Genomic DNA, 23,685 nt, shown 5'->3' on the forward strand with positions numbered 1-23,685 from the left:
ATCAGACACATAGAAGACCCCCCTCCCAGTGCCCCCCTTCCTGCCCCAGGCTGGGGTCCTACTCTGTAGATCAGCAATCAGGCACTTAAAGGGGCACTCTGCGTGGGGTCCTCCTCTGTAGGTCCCTGCCTCAGGTGCTTGATGGGTCAGCCTCTCTATTGTTCAGCTGTGCATGCTGGTGTGTGGGGAGTGAGGCTATGGTGATGGTTCCATCCCCTACGCGTGACTCAGCAGTATCTCCTTGCTTCCATGTCTGTCTGGCTTTCCTCCACAGGCATTTCCCACCACAGTCTCCTCCCTCACATCTCCTCATCCATCTCTCCACAGCAGCCCTTGCCCTGGGATTGCTCCACAATCCCTAAGCTCCAGCTCCCAGCCACTGTGCCTTCTAGGGGACTTGCATCCCTGTCGGGGGTGTGTATGTCTGCAGCAAGAACTGTCTGATTCTCATTCTATTCAGGCTGCCACAGATCAACTGTTTCACACTCAGCCTTAAATGTTTCTCCTCTGACTCAGACAATTGCCCTGCTGTGGGGATTGGACTCCTGCTTCAGTTCTCCCACGTGCTGAGGGCAGGTCCAGTCCTACTAACACTCCAGTTTTTCCCCTTAGTTCCTTTGTCCTATGGAGTTTTGTGTGGTTCCATATATTCTTTTCTGCTGGTCAGGTCCTCCTGTCTGCTCTCAGCTGGTGTTCTGTATGCACTTCTGTGTCTGAAGGTGTATTCCTGATGTATCCGAGGAGAGAGATATACTCCACGTCCACCTACTCATCTGCCATCTTGCTCCTCTACAAAGTGACTTTTCAAAAAACATCAGCTCATGTAACTACTATGCTCAAAACCCAAAATGTAATTGTGCATTTCTCTCAGAGTAAAGTCCTTTCAAAAATCTACATGACACAGACCCCCTGGCTCCACTGGCTCTCTGGCCTTCTCTTCAACTCCTCTCTCCCCACCTCACTAAACTCCACCCACATCAACTGACTTGCTGGCCCTTAAATGTTACATGAATACTCCTACTTCCTTGACTAGCATTTTCTGTTCCAGAGAAATGCAGGGAGCACTATATCTGTGTTTCAAGGCTCTTTCTTGTACAAATGAGAAGTTGTGTGGGATGAAGTGTAGTTGGCTCCTCTGCCTAACAGCTGTACAGAAATGGGAGAGATTGTGTAGAAATATCTCCTACAGGTACTTACCCATTTCTAACAGCTAAATACTCTTGATTTTGTTCACAGTCTCAGCCTCCACTAGACTATCAACTCAAGAATGTCTCATTTTAATTCATATCTATTGATAAAACAATTTCTAGGCAGACAATTAAGAAATTAAATGAATAAGATTTGCTGCCTTATAGTAAGCAAAATATAATGCTAGATTTGTAAATCATATTTTCAGCTTACCAAGATAATTATGCTAAGTTAAAACATAAGTATACACCCTGTAGATTGAAGATTCCTTCTCTTTGTAAATAAAAACTCACATTTATATAGGAAAGTGCACCAAAGTATTATTAAAATGGTTAACCACGGCTTATTTTTATTTTTGATCCTTTGCCTTCTATTTCCTAATTTTCTGTAATTTGTATGTATTACCTTAATTATCAGAAAAATAGAAGTATTCTTACTTTGAAGTCTTTATTGTTTCATAAAGTGTTAAATGTTTTAAAAGGAAAAGCAAGCTTTCAAAATTTCTGATACTTCATTTAAACACCTTCACAAAGTACAAAAATCTTCTTCACTGCCCTAGAAGCAAGACATTCTCAAAGAACCACGGTGAGAGCTGAGAGTCAATATTCTTCAGAGAATGGATAATCTGGGTGATCAACACCACTGAAAGAGAAGAAGGAAGATTCATTTCTTAAATCAGCCATGTTGTCATAGAGAACATTGTTCTGTGAATGTGGTCAGGATGGGCTAAAACTCTAAATCTACAAGCAGGTCCCTCCTTCTCCCCTGACAAGCACACATGCAGGTGTCTGCTCCATGTGCACATGGCACATTCACATGTAATATTCACTCCACAGTGACAGGTAGTTTGACTCAGGTTACAATTTATATGAGAGCACAAGACATGGGACTAACTGTGGGCATCATTTCAGACACAGGTGGAACTTCTGTCTCTAGATGAGGAGAAGAATCACAGTGAACAAATTAGCTACTCTTTTTCACACATGCATGGATAAGCAGATACTGAAAACCCCCCAAAATTCAGGTGTCTCCTTTAAGGAATTTCTCATCTGTTGAAGAGATACCACATACACCTCAGTAATCACACAGCACAAAGTGGGATAATTATTTTCTTACTTTATAATATATTAAAACATTGCTTATTCAGCAATTAGTATTACTGCTGTTTTCCTTTTTTCCATGTTTGTACTTTTCATTCTAATGTGTCCTTTTAAATTCAATTTATTGTAAAGTGCATTTTTAGCAATTCCATGTTCCAGGAGCTGTGCTATTTAGTTGAGCCCACAAAGATAGGCATTCACGGCCCAGTGAAGGAGAACATAGAATTAAAAAGCCTTTGAGAACTCAAAAGCCTTTGAGTACAGAAGAGGAGCTTTCTGTGTTTTTTCCATGTATCATATCTTTTCTTAGAATCATGATATAGCTTTGCAACAACAGGGGCAGTTTTGAGATCCTTAACTGAAATTAAATCTTCATTTTGCCATTATTTGTATTCTCATTTCTCAAAACTCCCTTGCAAATTTCTATTTTGTCTCTTCAATCCTGATCTCCTTCTTCAGGAATTAGGCAGCTAGAGTCGCATGTTAGTGACTAAGTCAAAGTCCAGGTGATAGGGGCTTCCAAAGGGATGTACCCCTGATGGACAGAAGCTACAGTGGGGTAAGTGTTGACTCAGAAAACCAAACACCCAAACACCCAAACACCGATCTTCCCTGGGTGTGTCCTGCTAAGGACACAGAAGTCATTCACTGGAGGGTCAGTTAATGACCTACTTGTAATTCAGTTTTGTGAAATTATAAGGATGAGGAAATGGGAGTTGGAATAGGGGAAAAGGCCAATGAAGAGATCAATTTGAAATAAATGGATAATGTCTTGGAGAAGAAATGCCCATTAGGGAGAAAACCCATCAGCCACTTAGGGGAGGGGGTTGAAGTAGGCCCCCTGTGACTTCTGAGCACTGATGCACATTGGCCTGCCTGGATCCCCTCCAGAAAAACATTAACATGACATTTTACGACTGTACGTGGGCAAACATCAACGCGGGCTTCCCGGGTTGTTCAGTGGTAAAGGACCCCACTGCCCATGCAGGAGACATGGGTTCAACCCCTGAGTTGGGAAGATCCCTTGGAGAGGGAAATGCCTGGGAAATCCCATGAACAAAAGAGCCTGGTAGGCTATAGTCCGTGGGGTTGCAAAAGAGTCAGACAGGACTTCTCAACTGAACAACAACAAAACATGAATGTAATGCATGATGGATTCATTCTTATATAGCTATTATTAATACAATCATTTTCCCCTGATACAAAAAGAATTAAAGATGAGACATGTTCACAGGTCCCTGAAAGAATAGTGGGCTGCAGGCACTATGCCCTTTGTGTTTCCTGGGTCCCTCCACCCTCAGAGGAGGTACACTAGGCACAGGGATTAGGGACACAAAGCAGTGAAATCACCATGATGTCTGGGAATTCTACTGATGGGCTGTCCTGGGCCCAAGTCACATTTCTGTTGGTCAGAGATGGAGCCTTGGAGGAAACCTCTGGTCTGAGGTCTGCAGGAAGCCCCTGGTTTACTCCTACACTGGAATTCAGGACTATCTTCCCAGAATTAAGCTTTTGAAAAGCTTAGTTCTCCTGCTGACCTGCCTGCTACAAAAAACAGTGTGTGTGTGAAATATCTGCAAGTCACTTACAATAGTATCTCGTTATATCTTATATTTCTGTGGATGCCATCAATTGCTTTCATGTCTTCTGGACTCAGCTCAAAGTCAAACACCTGGAAGGAAGGAACAACCACATTAACCTCTCCCCCAAGGAGACAGCCTCCGCCCTGGGGCTGGAGGTCTTTCCAGCTGGATAGAGACACGAGGAGGGGGCAGGGAAGCTGTGTCTGTCCTCAGCTTCCAGGAGAACAACCTGGGACCCTCTGCTGAGTTCTCACCTCTCCTTCCCACACCTTCTCCTTCCCTGTCCACCTCACAAACATTACAGTGCATCAGTCCCTTATCTTTCTAAGTAAATCACTTGTGACAGAAAACAAACTAAAATCTTCTTTTTCCAAACACATTGCCTTTGGACACTCCTGACTCAATACAAAATCAGATTGATTATATTCTTTGCAGCCAAAGATGGAGAAGTCCTATACAGTCAGCAAAAACAAGACCGGGAGCTGACTGTGGCTCAGATCATGAACTCCTTATTGCCAAATTCAGACTTAAATTGAAGAAAGTAGGAAAAACCACTAGAACATTCAGGTATGACCTAAATCAAATCCCTTATGATTATACAGTGGAAGTGAGAAATAGATTTAAGGGACTAGATCTGATAGACAGAGTACTTGATAAACTATGGGCAGAGATTTGTGACATTGTACAGGAGACAGGGATCAAGACCATCTTCATGGAAAAGAAATGCAAAAAAGCAAAATGGCTGTCTGAGGAGCCCTTACAAATAGCTGTGAAAAGAAGAGAAGCAAAAAGCAAAGGAGAAAAGGAAAGACATGCCCATTTGAATGCAGAGTTCCAAAAAACAGCAAGGAGAGATAAGAAAGCCTTCCTCAGCGATCAATGCAAAGAAATAGAGGAAAACAACAGAATGGGAAAGACTAGAGCTCTCTTCAAGAAAATTAGAGATACCAAGGGAACATTTCATGTAAAGATGGGCTCGATAAAGGACAGAAATCGTATGGTCCTAACAGAAGCAGAAGATATTAAGAAGAGGTGGCAAGAATACACAGAACTGTACAAAAAAGATCTTCACAACCCAGATAATAATGATGGTGTGATCATTCACCTAGAGCCAGACATCCTGGAATGTGAAGTCAAGTGGGCCTTAGAAAGCATCACTATGAACAAAGAGGAGGTGATGGAATTCCAGTTGAGCTATTTCAAATCCTGAAAGATGATGCTGTGAAAGTGCTGCATTCAATATGCCAGCAAATTTGGAAAACTCAGCAGTGGCCACAGGACTGGAAAAGGTCAGTTTTCATTACAATCCCAAAGAAAGGCAATGCCAAAGAATGCTCAAACTACCACACAATTGCACTCATCTCACATGCTAGTAAAGTAATGCTCAAAATTCTCCAAGCCAGGCTTCAGCAATATGTGAACTGTAAACTCCCAGATGTCCAAGCTGGTTTTAGAAAAGGCATAGGAACCAGAGATCAAATTTCCAACATCTGCTGGATCATCAAAAAAGCAAGAGAGTTCCAGGAAAACATCTATTTCTGCTTTATTGACTATGCTAAAGCCTTTGACTGTGTGGATCACAATAAACTGTGAAAAATTCTGAAAGAGATGGGAATACCAGACCACCTGACCTGCCTCTTGAGAAACCTATATGCAGATCAGGAAGCAACAGTTAGAACTGGACATGGAACAATAGACTGGTTCCAAATAGGAAAAGGAGTACGTTAAGGCTGTATATTGTCACCCTGCTTATTTAACTTATATGCAGAGTACATCATGAGAAATGCTGGACTGGATGAAGCACAAGCTGGAATAAAGATTGCCAGGAGAAACATCAATAACCTCAGATATGCAGATGACACAACCCTTATGGCAGAAAGTGAAGAGGAACTAAAAAGTCTCTTGATGAAAGTGAAAGAAGAGAATGAAAACATTGGCTTAAAGCTCAACATTCAGATAACTAAGATCATGGCATCTGGTGCCATCACTTCATGGCAAATAGATGCGGAAACAGTGGAAACAGTGTCAGACTTTATTTTGGGGGACTCCAAAATCACTGCAGATGGTGATTGAAGCCATGAAATTAAAAGACGCTTACTCCTTGGAAGGAAAGTTATGATCAACCTAGATACCATATTAAAAAGCAGAGACATTATTTTGCCAACAAAGGCCCGTCTGGTCAAGGCTATGGTTTTTCCAGTGGCCATGTACAGATGTGAGAGTTGGACTGTGAAGAAAGCTGAGTGCCAAAGAATTGATGCTTTTGAACTGTGGTATTGGAGAAGACTGTTGAGAGTCCCTTGGACTGCAAGGAGATCCGACCAGTTCATCCTAAAGGAGACCAGTCCTGGGTGTTCATTGGAAGGACTGAGGCTGAGGCTGAAACTCCAGTACTTTGGCCACCTCATGCGAAGAGTTGACTCATTGGAAAAGACCCTGACGCTGGGAAAGATTGAAGGCAGGAGGAGAAGGGGAAGACAGAGAATGAGATGGCTGGATGGCATCACCGACGCGAGGACATGAGTTTGAGTGAACTCCAGGAGTTGGTGGTGGACAGGGAGGCCTGGCATGCTGCGATTCATGGGATCACAAAATGTCAGACACGACTGAGTGACTGAACTGAACTGAACTGAATTGACTCAATACCTGAACCTGAGCTAACATTAAACTGATTAACTCTCCCCAACATGCCCTGAGGGTGACAACATTCATCTGAAGCACTGTGGGAAGGAGGCTCCCTGTGAAAGCCTATTCAAGACTCTGATATCAAACTATTCATTATCTATGACTGAATCTAACAAAAACTTTATGTAAATGTGTTTGTGGAGAAAGTTATGAAAAATGTTTAACATTAAAGAAACCTAGATAATTAAAAATTCATATCATATTCATGATATAGAAAGCTCAATTTTGTAAAGAAATTCATTTTCTCCAAATGATCTAGTATGTCAGTGCAACATGAACCAAAGACTTGAGCATGTATTCTTCCCTGGGAGTTGGTAAAGTGATACTCAATTTGCAATAACAGAGAGCTAAACAAAAGCAATCAGGACATTCTTAAAAAATAAAAAATTATTCTGAAAAGCATACTTATTTTCACTTTAATAGCACGGTACAGAAAACAGAATAGTTAAATAGAAGAGAGACACCAGAAATGTACTTCTGGACACGATATATGACAGAGTTGACAATGAAAATCTGTGAGGAAATATGAAAATTTAGGTTTAAATTTAAATATACATAAAGGTGTATGTCAGAGAAGGCAATGGCACCCCACTCCAGTACTCTTGCCTGGAAAATCCAATGGGCAGAGGAGCCTGGTGGGCTGCAGTCCATGGGGTCGTACAGAGTCGGACACAACTGAAGTGACTTAGCAGCAGCAGTAGCAGTAAAGGTGTATGTATCTATTTTCATATTATCTTAGATAATCAGTTCCAGCTAGATTACCAAACCAAATTTAAATGGAAACACAGAAACAATTGATCAGGGGACAATTTCCCTTCCCCTTGACTTGGCCTGACCTGTAACCTGTGGCACTAAACAGTGATATTTCCCAGAAGTGCTGAGTCAGATCTGAGCCCAGACAGGAAGAGGATTTTTTCCCTAATCACTGACAGGATCACAGCACTGTGCTGAGATGAAGACCAAGTCAGTTGACAACAGTCTAGCCAAACATATATGAAAAACTATTCAGAGAAGCATGCATACTCCTCTAACAGGAGCCACATCCACCTGCTAAAGCAGAACTGCTGAGCTGCTCTGCACTGAACTGCAAATGCATAAGAGAGCCCAACTAAGAGGACAACAGCTTAGTTGAGTGCAGGCTGATTGTCAAACCCCAGAATCAAGAGAAGCATAACTGATCTCTACATTAAATTCTGAAATTGGGGAGTTTTCTGTGCAGCTACTCTAAGGGGACAATATTGGTCTCCCACACAGAAGTCTAAATAGAAACAACCTAGCTAAAGTGGACAAAGTCTTGAAGAGGAGCTTCTCAAAGGCAGAAACTCATGGAGATTAAATGTATGAAGATGCAACCTTGTTAGTATTCAGGGAAATACTCTGTTTTCCCCTCTACCATGTTAAATTAAAAGGAGAGCCTTGTGACCTGGAGGAGGGCCCTCACCCAACCACACAAGCCCCCTGACCTCAAGACTCCAGCCTTATAAATGTGAGAAAGAAATTTCAATTTTTTCTCAGCCACTCAATCTGTGGTATTTTGTTGTAGCAGTCCAAACAGCCTAAAAAATTCACAGTTTCATCAATTGAGAACAAAGAAAATAAGATGTCATTTGCACAAGGTGACAGAATAAATTGCAGAAATAACACTGGAAATAAATCTCTGTTATCTGTGCAACCTTGGCTCAGATGGTAAAGAATCTGCCTGAAATGCAGGAGACTCCAATTCGATTCCTGGATTGGGAGGATCCCCTGGAGAAGGAATAGGTTACTCCAGTGTTCTTGGGCTTCCCTGGTGACTCAGACAGTGAAGAATCTGCCTGCAATGTGGGAGACCTAAGTTCAATCCCTGGGTTGGGAAGATCCCTTGGAGGAGGGCATGGAAACCCACTCCATTATTTTTGCCTAAAGAATCCCCATGGACAGACCAGCCTGGCAGGCTACAGTCCATGGGGTCGCAAAGAGTCAGACAAGACTGAGAAACTGAGCACACACACTGTCCAACGTTAACCCTCTCCAGCCATGCCACCTTTCCTGTTGCCACATCAGGAGGAGAAAACTACCAGGAATACACACAAGGCATTCATGCACAGGGGAGAACAGGTGACTTGTCTTGACTCAAGGAAAGTCTTGAGAGATGGACATAGAATGACCCTCATGAAGGATATTCCTTAGGAGCCCTCTGTCCACAGCCCCACTCATCATCACCTGTATGTTCTCTTTGATCCGCTTCTTGTTGAAACTCTTGATCAGAACCACAACCCCACGTTGTATCTGGTAGCGAAGGGCAACCAGAGCAGGGGTCTGCTTGTTCTTTTTGGCAATGGCACAAAGAACCGGGTCCTCCAAGAGAACGGGGTGATTCTGGTTCACCCTGGAAGGAAATTCAGAAATGCTGAGGAGCTGAGACTAAATTCTCAGTTTCTAAGGAGGCTTCTCAAACAGGCTAAGTAGGTCCACTCTAGACCAGTGCTTCTCAAAGTGTGCTCCAGGGACCAGCATCATCAGTATCACCTGGGATCTTGTTAGAAATACAAATTCCATGACTTAGTTGAAGACAAACTGAATCAGAACCTCAACTGGGTCACCTCCCATTCTGTGTTTACAAAGTTCTGCATGTAATTCAGATTCATGATTGAGTTGAGACCAGGACTGCCAAACTCGTGGAATTTTTTATTTACTTCTCCATTATTGATTTTCTTTGATAATCAAGACCATGAGTAGAGAAGAAGAAAAATACCAGGAAATTTTTTAATGTCACTTTTCTAGGCTTTGATAAAAACTGAGTAGTCCCAGAATGACAGTCATTTATTTCATCATTATTCTCCTAGAGATGTTTACATAATTGGTTCAAATTGAAATTTTTTCTAGCATGATAGACCTAGGAGTTACATATTATTGTCCCAATTTTAGACATAAGGTAAGTGAGGTTTGGAACATCTATTTTTAGAAATACATTCATTAGTTAATAAGCAAAATCATGACATAAGCTTGGGTTTCTGGTCTCAACTGGGAGATTATGTACAGATTTTAATGTAATTGATGAATCTACAAGAAGGAGACCTGGGTTGGGTCCCTGAGTCAGAAAGATCCCTTGGGGAAGGGAATGGCTACCCACTTCAGTATTCTTGCCTGGAAAATCCCATGGACAGAGGAGTTTGGTGGGCTACAGACTATGAGGTTGCAAAGAGTCAGACACAACAAGCAACTAACTCTTTCACACAAGCTAATACAGTGTAGAGAAACTGTCTGGGTGATGAGAAGATAAAAGGGAAGAAATCAGTCCATCCTTCCCTTTTATTCCCCCTGCCTATGAGAGTTATCTCCAGACCACTGAGTGCTGTATGATTGAAACCATTTCCTCAAAAACTGAATTTTAGGTAAACACCGTGTTGTCTTCCTTAGGGTTCATTACCATCCTTTTACTCTTTGGGATCCCAGAGCACTATAGGCAACAAGAACAATATCACGGGACTTGCAGAAATCCAATAGTTTACTCTGGTTGAGATAAGGGTGACATTCCACCTGTAGAATGCCAACAGAGAAGAGTGTCAGATTATTCGGGAAAGTAATATTAATAAAACAGAGAAAATTAAAAGTTTAAAAAAATGCTAAAGGAAAAACTACAACTTAAATATAAACTTGAAATATCAACATCAAGATAAAAATTGAGAGAAGTGTGCTTAAAAGTTAATTTTATGATAGACTTGGATGAGAGAACCATTCCAAGCTTGAGTAGCTCACAAGGTGAGCTCTACATATGAGTAAATGTTTCTGAGTAAATATTTTATTGATCATTAATATCACCATGAGCCTTTGACTTCAGTCTTTCACCTGGATGACTTTCATAGTCTTCAGCACATTTTCGGTACTGAAGACCCAGAAAAGCTGAAACACTAAGACTAAGGATTCAGCCATCCAAACCCCACACAAATTTTAAACCAATATTATCCAATTTAACTTTCTTTACACTCCATGCCATGTTTCGTGGTCCTCCTTCCCTTCCACAGTTCCCTCCCAGGCACTTTCAACATCCATTTCTGGACACCCTTTAGGCTCAGGTAAACACCACCTTCCTCTAAGTTCTGGGTGACTAGTCTAACCCTTCTTCACCTTCTCTCAGTCTCCACCACAATTTAGCAGGACCCCCTCCCCAGCTTTTCCACCCAGACTTTATCAAACACGGATACCATTGTGGGTTCTATTCATAGTATTCCATCCATACAGAGGCTCTGCCCTCTAGAATATTCTGTCCACTAAGGTCGGATGAACAGGAGGGGAGGACAGACAGACATCAGGCTCCAGGGCAAGAAGGAGGTTGTGAAGAGCAGGAGGGAGAGGAGCCGAGCTGCTCACCTGGTTGCAGACGGGCTTGTACTTGAGCCCCGGCTTGTTCAGGATCCTCTCCAGCTGCTTGTGGTTGAAGTTGGACACCCCGATGGACTTGGTCAGCCCTGCGTCCTTACACTTCTCCAGGGCCTAGGGAAGAAGGGGGTGTGCACAGTCATTTATAATGGGCAATAGAGCAAAAATAAATGCTGAAAATTATCTGTCAACAGGGTCACCCATCAAGAATTAGCATTGATTATCAAGAGGAAAAATGAAATTGTGACACAAAAACAACAATTACCATTTCCTCCTTAGAAAAATCCCTAAGAAGACATATTACATAGAAGGAAAGTGACGCCTGTCTTCACTGTCCCATATTCTCCTCCTTTGTTCCTCTCTGTGAGCATTCCAGCAATGGTTTCCTCCCCAAAACCCCAGCATCACAACCCTTAGATTCATGAACTGCTGACTCTGATGGGCCACAGCCCATTCTCACAGGTGGAAGAAATGAAGGAGGTTCCCCCTCTCCTGGCTCCTCCCCTGATTTTCTCCTCCCCAGACTCACCTCCCATGTGTGACAGAGATCCACTGAGTCTAATATTATTTTTCCATTTTCATCTTTTGGAAGCAATTCCTCCCCTGGCTGGAATAGAGGTAGTTGTTTTAGAGATGTCACAAAGTAATATCTCTACATTTAGCCTGGCTGCTTGGCACCAGGTAGCAAACCTCCATGAGGTAGGGATTACAATATTCTGGATACTAGTATTTGCATATATGGAGTTGTAAGCAATGTCTTTAGGAGGGAGGCATATTCTAATCTCTTACACTTAATATATGTATATGTTGTAATAAATATGTTTTTCTAGGTCCTAAAAGGGAATTCCCATGACTTTTGTGGATTTTGTCTGTTCCTTGTACTTGTCTCTTTTGAAATGCTTCTCTTGAGTTGGAAAAGGCAGTAAGTTACATGACATAATTTCCAGAATAAAAATTTCAATCTTGATATGACTAGATAATCAGGCTTCCTTTTCCATCTGAGCCTCAGATGCCCTAGGGCAGGCATGTGAACCAGCTCGTTAGGTTTATATGGAATGTGGAAGATCCAGACATGCTCTCAAACGTTCATGACCATGAGCCTTGAGCTGCCCCAAGACTATATTTGCCACCAGTTGAAAATGTCACTAATGTTCATGAATAAATGCCATTTGCTTTATTTTAAAAATAAAGTGAATCATGAGTAATGCCATGATGTCTGTGTGTGCTAAGTTGTTTCAGTCGTTTCTGACTCTGTGTCCCCATGGACTGTAGCCCACCAGGCTCCTCTGTCCATAGGATTCTCCAGGCAAGAATACTGGAGTGGGTTGCCAGACTCTCCTCCAGGGGATCTTCCCAACCCAGAGATCAAACCTACATCTCCTGAAGCTCCTGCATTGCAGGCAGATTCTGTACTGATGAGCCAAAAGGGAAGCCTCCAATGTCATGATAAGAGATAGAAAAAATAGACATTTCTGAAGAGTACAGCAAAGCCTTAAATCTATCCATGACTTGGACTTCCCATCTACATAGTCCTCTAAGCTATTTTGCATAGGATGGCTTGAGTAGATTTCTGTAACTTAAAATCAAGAGTTCTATATAACACAGATTTTTGTTGTTGTAGTTTCATTGTGGGTTTGCTTTTGTTTTGGGGTTTTTTTGTTTTGTTTTGTTTTGTTTTGTCTCATGTTTATGGTATCTTAGTTCGCCAAACATGGATTGCACTCCTTCCCTCAACTCAGCTTTCCTCAGCAGTGGAAGCATGGAGTCGTAACTACTGGACTGCCAGGAAATTCCCATCTACATAATAATACAGCATAATGACACAGTTCTTAAAGTTTAAGTGCAGTCTATAACTTCATCATGAAGACAAGCAACAGTGTAGGCAAGGTTTCTAAGTCCCTGTAATGTCTGCTAGTTTTAGATCCATCCAGATGGAGCACCACCAAATCTGCTCAACTCGAATGGGTGAAAGAGGAGAAGAACTCATCACATTCGATGTAAGATTGTGTCATTGCTCATCATGGCTGCACCAAACTCTTGTTTCATGAAATCCCTAGAGACTCAGGAGTCATATTCAGGACTGTGTGCAGAACTCATCTATTTCTATTTCCTCAAGTTTTTAAGGCAGACACTGAGAGATTCTTTAACTCCTTTCTCTGGGAGGTGTGTAAGGGATTCAAAGAAAATCAGTAAAAAGATGATCATGAATGATTATTAGGGGGATTCTACCCTAGTGAAACCCTCTCTACAACCTACTAAGACAAATATTAATTCAACCATCCATGTAAGTTGATACACATTCTAAAAAAAAGAAGTAAAATAGAAACAATCACACAAATTTGCAACCTTCATGGACACTGGGAAATGAATGAGATAGAGATCAACATAATCCAGTTGAAGATCTTTCAGTGACTTTTCCAAGGCTGGTTGGACCAAATCTGGTCGAAGGAAAGTGCACCAAAGCTGCAGAGATTAAAGAATGGAAGCTGTGTTAATAATACTTCAGGAAATTTTGGGAGGGGGGAGGGGGGCTTACCACATGGCTTTTCGGATATTACTTCACTGACCAAGGATTGAACCTGGACTCGTGGCAATAAAGCACCGAGTCATAACCATTGGACCACCAGGGAATTCCAATACTTTAGGAATGTAATAATAAACATGGGTCACCAAACAACTCTTCACCAAACAATGATCCTATTATACAATAGTCACCTGGGCACAATCAGTTGCCCACATGTGCACATGCACAACACATACAGCACCTTTGAAGTGTAGAATATGTCTTCTCTCTTCACAGTGCCGTCTGCAATCTTGCTTCGAATGGCCTGGCCAACTTGCTCTTCAGTCTGGTACACACGAGCACAGTCAATATGGCGGAACCCAACCTCTATAGCGAATTTGGTTGCCTCCAGAGCTTCGCTCCTAGAAACCTACATGAGCAACAAAGGTAGTACTTACATATTCACATGGTTAAAAGATTGCTAAAGTACAAGCTTTAGTCTTCCCAAGACTCAACTTTTCTTTGGGTAGTTCTGTATGCATGGTGATGAACTCATGACAGTTTGCTGAATGTTCCTGGTCAGTAATTAAATGGATACCCAGGAACTCATCAACCCCAGGCAATTAGTGGTTGATCACAGGTATCAGAGGACCCAAAGACCACCTCCAGGTTCAGTGATTTGCTGTTAGAACCCAATGGACTAAACATAAAGTTGTAGTCGTGGATAGGATTTATACTGTGAGACATTTGAAGCGAAATTGACAAAGGTATAAGATGTATGGTAAAAGCATCAAGAAAAAAACTTGAAGCTTCTAAGGCTTCTGGCTACCACTGAAGCTACACAGAATACACCAAAAAAAAACTGTATCTATTCACGGTATCACTCAGTAGCTCAGAAGTTGCTCAGTCTTGTCTGACTCTTTGCCACCCCATGGACTGTAACCTGGCTCCTCTGTCCATGGGATTTTCCAGGCAATAGTACTGGAGTGGATTGCCATTTCCTTCTCCAGGGGATCTTCCCGACCCAGGGATCAAACCCAGGTCTCCCACATTGTAGACAGATGCTTTACCCTCTGAGCCACCAGGGAAGTCCTCTTTGTATTCAAGGTATACAAAGCAATATTTTCATACAAGTGCATGCAAGCTAAGTTGCTTCAGTCATGTCCAACTCTTTGCCACCCTATGGCAACCACAGCCCACCAGGCTCCTCTGTTCAAGGGATTCTCCAGGCAAAAATCCAGGAGTGGATGGCCATGCTCTCCTCCAGGGGATCTTCCCAACCCAGGGATCAACCCTTAACCTCTTATGTCTCCCGAATTGGCAGGTAGGTTCTTTACAACCAGCACCAGGTGGCACTAGTGGTAAAATAGTGTAAGTACTGCTTATAATTACCCACTGTTACTGATGATCACAATCAAGCTACCAGGAGATCCATCACCTCACATAGCTGACTTTTGAGGGGGTTTGTAAGAACACTAAAGATCTGCTCTCTTAGCAAATCTCAAGATAGAATCCATTATTATTAACTGGGGTCACCGTGCTGAACATCAGGGGTCAAGACTTCTTCATCTCAAACTGAAGGTCTGTCCCTTTGACCAACATCTTTCCCTTTTTCCAGCCTTGTCCTCAACTTCTGGTCACCATTCCTCTACTCTCTTCTTCTGTGCATTCCACTTTTTTAGATTTCACCCATAAAAAGATCATGAAGTATCTGTCTTTCTATTTCTGGCTTCTCTCATTTAACTTAATGTTCTCCAGGTTGATCTGTGTGGTTGCAAATGGCAGGATTAACTTTGTTTTTAATGCTGCATAATACTCAATTTCTTTTTATGTGATTCAGAATCTTTCCTGTTTCAAGGATCTAAATAATTTGTGTAACTTCCCTCTGTTGGGTCTAGTCCTGGTTTTTCTTAAATACTCAGGTATTTGGGACTGTACCAAGGAATGAACCGGTGAGCTTCAGTATAGCTGGTCCCTTCCCTCCCCTCATCCCACTTTGCACTACAAGGAAACAAGCCCTGTCTTCTGTCTTGAAAGGGTCTCTGAATATTTCCTTCTGTTTTATAGATGAAGAAGTGAGACACAAAGTTTAAGGACCAGGCAGCCCCTTGTCACAGCTACATACTCTAAAGACCAGATGGACAGCAAACTTTCTGGTTTCCAGTCTAGAGACTTGTCCACTAGCCCCTCATGTCCAAGCACTGAAAACTATACTTTAATAAAAAGCCACTGCAAAACCCAAGAATATATTAAAAAACCTGGCCTGTAAGACTGTAGTGTATCCCCTCAAATGACACTGTAATTCCCATAAGAAGAAGTAGTCAAGCAGAAACTGAAGTACAGGGTAAAACACAGCTGGAATGTGTCTGGCCTGGGACCAAGCAGACACCCCACAGTAGAAAAGCAATTCTCTCCCATTAGTTTTCAGCCATTTCATCTTCAGGACCTTTTACCTCAAATATTTCTCTGGGTCATGTCTTTTTGGAAGGAGGAAGGAGTTCTGGAACTAATAAAATACACAGAGAAACCCGACCATTGCAATCCCCCTCAGAGAGAAGCAGCTTACAGTCAGTGTTCTCGACACCCGAGTCTCACCTCTTGTGCCAAGCTGGGAAAGAGACAGAAACTGCAGGGGAACCCAGAGTAATCTGCAGGTGAGCACAGCCTCAGACCCTGATGCAGAGTGAAGACCGGATGCTCTCTTCCCTTTCACAGGGTATGGTTCTAGCCTGGTTAGTGGAACCACATGATCCTCCCAGAGTCACACAGGAGCTCAGTGCTTGACAACCCAAGTCCCCTTCCTCTCATGTTACATCCACTACTATTTATAGCTCAACCCCAAACCACTACTCTTACCTCCTCAGGTGCAGCAGTGCCAAATCCCAGGACAGGAATGAAGTGGCCGTCATTAAGCTTCACCTTCTGGCTTTTGAGATCCATTGCCTGTTGCTCCTCTAACTAAGCAGAGTGATTTTTTTCTTCAACCTTTACAAGTTATAAATAACAGAAAGGTAACATACCAGCTGCTCTGTCAAATGTTAGCACGTATATTATAGAAGGAGTAGGATTAAATCCATACACATGGAGTAAGAAGAGGATTGAAGTGAGTTAAACAACTTGTTTCCTTTTTTAATCCATATAACCTTCAGTTCAGTTCAGTTGACTCGCTCCGTCATGTCCGAATCTTTGCAACCCCATGAATCACAGCACGCCAGGCCTCCCTGTCCATCACCAACTCCCTATAACCTTAAGTATTATGTAATGATGAGATTGGCTGAACAATTATTGACCATATGCCAAACTTCCACACAGCAACTGTTTTCCATTTTTCTATTATGAAGCCCAATCTCAATCAAACATCAATTGAAACAACTATCTTTCAGAACAAACATACACACATACATAAATCACACAAACTAAAAGTGTTTAATAAGCATTTTTTTAAATGTTACCCCTTAATAAAGAATCAAAACTTCAAATGAAACTAAATTTGCCTTTTTACATTTCCCACCAGCAAAATTATTTGCTTTACAGATCTGACAGTGGTGAAATACTGAACAGGATATGGAAACCAGACATTATGGCAAAATACTTTTAGGAGATTAATTATTAATAGCTTTAGGATACCATGTGCAATGTACAAACAGACTCTTGAGTGTTTATACCTTGTACCTAGCTATGTAACTTCTAGAGTACTCTCATATTGTAACTGATGCATATTTTACATAATTTACTATCTTGTGCAACATTATTCATAAAAGAAAAACCTATAAAAAATTGACAAATTTGGGACAGAAAAGGAAACTGTGATGCACTGATACTTGGGGACATTGTGAAGACAAATAAAATTTAACATGTACAGTGATACCAGCAAAATGGTGAGCTAGGAGGATCAATTTCTCCCTTGGAAAGGCAAGAAAAGAAAGAGAAGGCAGCTGAAAAACCTCATAGGAGTTCTGGGAAACAGTCACAGATCTACAGCAACAAAGTGAACACACAACTAGGAAAAATCCAGACTAGAACGGTAGGAAATTTCATCATGTATTTACTCACATGTACTCTCCTGCCTGGGGAAGTGCAGTTCTGATCAGCTCCCAGTTGCCTCCCTCAAACCAGAGTGATAGAAAACCTTATCTGCAACCTACTTTGGGGCTACCTGGAGACTGGTGTCTGTTTTACTGAGCTTAAACTGAAGAGTAGCTGGAATGGGTATTACAGCTGCAGAGGGGGGAGCTGTATATGGGGCCAGGGACAAAGGAATAAGGGTGGAGACATAGACTATATCATGTATTAATAAAATCTTGAATAGAACTGGGGTGTGGATTTGGGGAGATAGTAATGCATTCAAAAACAGTCATAAGTACACCGGATTCAAAAAGCCACCCAGATGCTGACTCAGAAATGAACTGAATTGCCCTAAACTTTCCTGTTGGGCTGATACAAGGACTAAGTGCATGCCAAGCAAACTAGTGAAAGCCAGTCAGGACAAGGAATCAAATTTACCAAGAGTGAATATTTGCCCATTGTTTCAAGTACCCAACTATGAACACACACACACACATACAGGAACACACACACAGAGACACACACACAGGAACACACACACAAAGGAACACTCATATAGGAACACGCACATATATGGATGGGCAGGGCAGCCATCACAGAGGGGCCTGAGGAGCAAGGTCTGGGGCTCTGATGGTGTGCCAGGGTTTTACCACATGCACAGCCGCCTGGACCAGGGGCTGCTCCAGCACGCCTTCCTCCAGCTCTGCCACCCTCTGGGGCAAAGGAACCAGTGCTGGGAGTGGGGGAGGAGCAGGGTGCACACTTACAAGGGGTGGAACCAAGTTAAGGCCAACGGTCAGGGCTTCTGTTCCACCACCTTGGGACCCACCCAGCCCGGTAGGGTGGGGGCAGCCACAGAGCATTGGAGAAACCAGTGCTCACACTGGGCTCTGGCCCTAGCCTCCACTTCCCCCTCCTACCAACTTAAAAGTTGCCAGCAGGCCCTGGGAAGGGGTGACCTCTGACCAGCTCAGCTCCAGCTCTGTCCCAAAGCCTGTGGGCACCCAGACTGCATAGAGACACATCTGCACAAGGACACCCCTACAAGACTAGAGCAGGAAACTTTTTCAACTAATTTCATGGAGACAGAGGAAATTAAGCACAATGAGAAAACAGAGGAATTTGTTTCAAGTGAAACAATAAGAAAAACACATGAAAAAATCTGCTAACAATACAGAGATTAATAATTTACCAAAATAATCATTTATCAGAATTCAGAACAGTAATAAGAATGCTTCCCTAACTAGCAAATAGAACACAGTAACAATCACAGGATAAGGGTTTCAGGAGGAGAGAGAGAGGAAAAGGGACAGAAACGGATGTGATGAAACTATGGCTAAAAACTTGCTGAACCTGGAACTTTCCTGGTGGTCCAATAGTGAGGACTCTGCCTCCACTGCATGGGGCATGGTTCTGAACCTGGTCAGGAAACTACTTAACAAAAGTGATTAAAACTATGAGATGGCAGATGTTCCTGGAGTACCTGGATCACTCTGGTGTAATCACAAAGTCCTTATGCATCGGACCTGGGAGGGTTGTAGTTGAAGAGGAGGTGGAAGATAGGAGGATTAGATAAGAGAATCAAAGATTTGATGCACTATCTCTGAGATGGCGGGGGTGTCTCCAAGATGGAGAATGAATGTCTCCAAGATGGAGAATGTTCTCTAGGAGCTGGAAGAGGCAACAAAATGGATTTTCCCCTGAAACCTCCCGAAAAGAATGCAGGCCTGCTGGCACTTTGATTTTAGCCCATTGAACCAGCTTTTGCATTTCTGACTTCCATAAATGTAAACTAACACATTGGTGTTGTTTCAAGTCACAAAGGTTTTGGTCATTTGTTGGAGCAGCAACAGTAACTAATACACATGTGGTTCAAGTCATCCCGCCTCCATCTGCTTCATCATGGGTTTTCCTCTCTCTGGGGACTGTTCCTCTGATCTCAGAGGAAGGTGGTCAACTCTCCCAATAGGGAACCTCATCTCTTGATTCCATTTTCATCTTCAGCGACTGCCAAATTCTTGGTCCTCATTACAGAAAAGCCTTTGAAAACTTGGCACCATTTCTTGAAACCACCCTACTCAGGGTTTGCCTTCACCACTCTACCAAAGCTGCACTTGACCATGCCAAGGTTAACTGCCCAATCCAGTGGTCAGTTTCAGTCTTCTCATACCTGTCCCCTTGGAAGCATTGAACTCTTTTTTCCTTCAAACTTCTACTTCGCGTGCCTTCTGAGGACAACCCCTCCTACTTCATTCACCTCTTCTTCTCTGCCTCATTTGCTGATTCCTCCACTTAAAAAAAAAAAAAATGCCTTCTTAATGCTGGGTCTTCATGAAGCTTGACTTCTCTGTCTACACCACTCACTGTTTAATATAATATCTCTGATTGTCTACTTTCATGACATTGCTGCTGCTGCTGCTAAGTCACTTCAGTCATGTCCGACTCTGTGTGACCCCATAGATGGCTGCCTGCCAGGCTCCTCCGTCCCTGGGATTCTCCAGGCAAGAACACTGAATTGGGTTGTCATTTCCTTCTCCAATGCATGAAAGTGAAAAGTAAAGTTGCTCAGTCATGTCCAACTCTTCGAGACCTCATGCACTGCAGCCTACCAGGCTCCTCAGTCCATGGGATTTTCCAGGCAAGAGTACTGAAGTGGGTTCATGACATTAGGTGGCAACTAAATTTGATAAGTCACAAATATAAATATTGTCTAAACTTATCCTCTAATAGACTTCTATGTCCAACTGTATGCATGCATCTTCACTTGGGTGCCTAATGGCATCTCAGAGATACATGTCTGTAATTGAACTCCTAATCTTCCCACAAAAGTGTGCTCCCCCACATTGTCTCCCTCTGAGAAAATGGCATTTCCATGTCCTGTCCCTTAGCCACAAACACCTGGAGTCAACCCTGCTTCCCCTTTACCTCTCACTGTATGTCTAACATGTTCAACAGTCTAGTTAATGCTGCCCCTAAAATATATCCCTATTCTAATACCTCTGACCACATTTATTGCTCCTTCTGTGGTCCAAGCCAACGTCATCTCTCACCTAGATACCTGTAGAGTCCTAAAAGAGGGCTCTTTTTCCTCTTTTGCTTCTCAACAACCAAAGTCATCCTTTCAAAAGCATGTCAGTCAGCTCATGTAACTTATGCTCAAAACCCAAAATATCAATCTCCATTTCCCTCACAGTAAAGTCCTTTGAAAAGCTTACATGATACAGACCCCTTAGCCCCACTGGTTCTCTGGCCTTATCTTCAACTCCTGTCTCCCCACCTCACTAAACTCTACCCTCATCAGCCAACTTGCTGTCACTTCAGTGTTACATGAATACTCTTTCTTCCTGGACTTAGCATTTTCTATTCCAGAGAATGCAGGGAGCCACTGTCTCTATGTTTCAAGGCTGTTTGTACAGATGAAAACTGCGGGATGAAGAGTAACAGATGGCTCTGCCTAACAAATGTACAGAAACGGGAGAGACTGTGCACAATTATCTCAACAGGCCCTTACCCATTTCTAACAGCTAAATTTTCCTGATGTCATTCACAGTTTCATTCTCCACTAGACTAATGATTCAAGACATTTCTCATTTTACTTATTGATATTTATTGATAAAACAATGTCTTACTAAAGAATGTTCAATCAAGTTTTGATGAATGAACAGCAAAATACTCAAGGACTCATCAAAATGCTGAACATGGGCAGACAAGAAATTACATAAATGAGTAAGATGTGCTGCTTTCAGTTCAGTTCAGTCCAGTCACTCAGTCGTGTCCGACTCTTTGTGACCCCATGAACCGCAGCACGCCAGGCCTCCCTGTCCATCACCATCACCCGGAGTTCACTCAGACTCATGTCCATCGAGTCAGTGATGCCATCCAACCATTTCATCCTCTGTCATCCCCTTCTCCTCCTGCCCCCAATCCCTCCCAGCATCAAAGTCTTTTCCAATGAGTCAACTCTTCACATGAGGTGGCCAAAGTACTGGAGTTTCAGCTTTAGCATCATTCCCTCCAAAGAAAACCCAGAGCTGATCTCCTTCAGAATGGACTGGTTGGATCTCCCTGCAGTCCAAGGGACTCTCAAGAGTTTTCTCCAACACCACAGTTCAAAAGTATCAATTCTTCGGCGCTCAGCTTTCTTCACAGTCCAACTCTCACATCCATACATGACTACTGGAAAAACCTTAGCCTTGACTAGACAGACCTTTGTTGGCAAAGTAATGTCTCTGCTTTTCAATATGCTATCTAGGTTGGTCATAACTTTCCTTCCAAGGAGTAAGCGTCTTTTAATTTCATGGCTGCAGTCACCATCTGTAGTGATTTTGGAGCCCAAAATAATGAAGTCTCTCACTGTTTCCACTGTTTCCCCATCTATTTCCTATGAAGTGATGGGACCAGATGCCATGATCTTTGTTTTCTGAATGTTGAGCTTTAAGCCAACTTTTTCACTCTCCTCTTTCACTTTCATCAAGAGGCTTTTTAGTTCCTCTTCACTTTCTGCTGCTTTACAGGAAGAAAAATATAACACTGCATTTTTTAAATCCTATTTTTAGCTTAGCAAGATACTTATGCTAAGTAAAAGAATATGTATACAACTTGTGGATTGAAGATTATCCCTATTTGTAAATAAACACACACACATACACATTTATATAAGAAAAGCATAAGGAAACTGCACCAAAGTTTTGTTGTTGTTCAGTCACTCAGTCATATCCGACTCTTTGCAACCCCATGGACTGCAGCATGCCAGGCTTCCCTGTCCTTCACCATCTCCTGTAGTTTGCACTAAAGTATTATTACATGGATTAATCACAGCTTATCTTCATTTTCTATCCTTTCCCTTCTACTTTCCAAATTTTCTGTAATTTACCTGTATTATTTTAATCATCAGAAAAAATGAGTATTCTTACTTTGAAGTCTTTTATTTCACAAATTAAAAAAAAAAAAAATAGGAAAGGCAAGATTCCAAAAGTTCAGACACTTCATTTAAGCACCTATTCTATATACAAAAACCTTCTTCACAGCCTTAGAAGCCAGAAATTTTTGAAGAACCACAGTGAAAGCTGAGTCAATATTCTTCAGAGAATGGATACTCAGGGTGACCGACACCACTGGAAGAGAAAGAGGTGGATTCATTTATTAATTCTGTTATGTTGTCAAAGAGAGGCTTTATCTGGATGCAGTATGAATGGGCTAAAAACTCTAAATTTACAACCATGTCCTGCCATCTCCCCCGACAAGCACACATGCAGGTATCTGCTCCATGTGCACACGGCACCTACATGTCCAGTCCCAACATTCTATGTCATATTCACTCCACAGTGACAGGTAGTTTGACTCAGGTTACAATTTATAACGAGGTGCAAGACCTAAGGCTAACTGTGGAGATCGTTTCAGCCCCAAGTAGAAGTTTTGACCCTAGATGATGAGAAGGATCACAGTTATGGAATTTGCTGCTCTTTTTCATGCATCCATTCCAAAAAAAAAAAAAAAAAATTCAGCACCCCTAAAATACAGGGTGTCTCCAGTAAGGAACTTCTAATCTATTGAAGAGATACCACATACATTTGAATTATCATACAACATAAATGGGATTATTATTTTCTTAATTTATAGTTTAGTAAAACACTGGTTATTCAGTAATCTGCATTACTAAAATGAAGATTTAAATTGCAAACTAAATCATTTTATTACTAATTCTTGTTCCCTCTTCTCTGAATATGTTTTCTGCAGGCAGTTTAAAATCAAACACCTGGAAGGAAGGAAGAATCATATTAACCTCTCCCCCAAGGAGCTGGCCTTCCCCTGGGGACTGGAGGACTTTCCAGCTGGATGGAGACAAGAGGAGAGGACAGGGAAGCCATGTCTGTCCTCAGCTTCCAGCTGAACCAGCCTGGGACCCTCTGCTGAGTTCTCACCTCTCCTTCCCACAACTTCTCTTTCTCTGTCCACATAAGCAAAGAAAGGCTTGCCATGCATCAATCCCAAACATTTCTAAGGGAATTGCTTTAGACAGAAAAATTCTTTTTTTCCAGATAAAGAGATAGTTGGACCATCTGGACAGTCTACCTGCACTTGATCAAACTTTACACAGGTTTTTCCTTCCACACGTCCCTCTAGAATTTGGCACAGCCTTGAACTTAAGCAAGTTGGTGGGGAGAGCAACCTCCCTGTCAGGCCCCTCCAATGCTCTGCTGAC

General features: G+C 42.2%; 1 protein-coding gene across 3 annotated transcripts; it reads right to left on the bottom strand.

The window, feature by feature from the left end:
• Positions 1-1,621: 1,621 nt before the first annotated feature.
• Positions 1,622-17,629, bottom strand: LOC147360804 (aldo-keto reductase family 1 member C3-like). Of its 3 annotated transcripts, XM_086331136.1 has the most exons (10): positions 17,472-17,629; positions 16,275-16,403; positions 13,681-13,848; positions 13,262-13,378; positions 11,445-11,522; positions 10,907-11,029; positions 9,966-10,075; positions 8,759-8,924; positions 3,878-3,960; positions 1,622-1,830 (listed from the first exon to the last, which is right to left on the bottom strand). In XM_086331136.1, exons 2-10 carry the CDS (start codon positions 16,356-16,358, stop codon positions 1,788-1,790), a joined length of 972 nt encoding a protein of 323 aa, XP_086187262.1. In that variant the 5' UTR covers positions 16,359-16,403; positions 17,472-17,629; the 3' UTR covers positions 1,622-1,787. The 3 variants fall into 3 exon arrangements, with proteins under 3 accessions (XP_086187262.1, XP_086187263.1, XP_086187264.1); XM_086331137.1 differs by lacking the exon at positions 3,878-3,960; XM_086331138.1 differs by lacking the exons at positions 16,275-16,403; positions 17,472-17,629 and adding an exon at positions 16,014-16,217.
• Positions 17,630-23,685: the final 6,056 nt, after the last annotated feature.

Source organism: Bos grunniens, chromosome 13, assembly GCF_055505025.1.
Source record: "Bos grunniens cultivar Pamir isolate PY7600 chromosome 13, Bosgru_T2T1.0, whole genome shotgun sequence".
Classification (NCBI taxonomy): Eukaryota; Metazoa; Chordata; class Mammalia; order Artiodactyla; family Bovidae; genus Bos; species Bos grunniens.

Excerpts from the sequence above, each read along its gene's own strand:
- LOC147360804 (XM_086331136.1), bottom strand. The coding sequence starts at position 16,358 with ATGGATCTCAAAAGCCAGAAGGTGAAGCTTAATGACGGCCACTTCATT. Across the intron at positions 13,849-16,274 it reads GCACTGCTGCACCTGAGGAG|GTTTCTAGGAGCGAAGCTCT; the intron begins GTAAGAGTAGTG and ends TTGCTCATGTAG. Across the intron at positions 3,961-8,758 it reads GGATCAAAGAGAACATACAG|GTGTTTGACTTTGAGCTGAG; the intron begins GTGATGATGAGT and ends CCTTCCTTCCAG.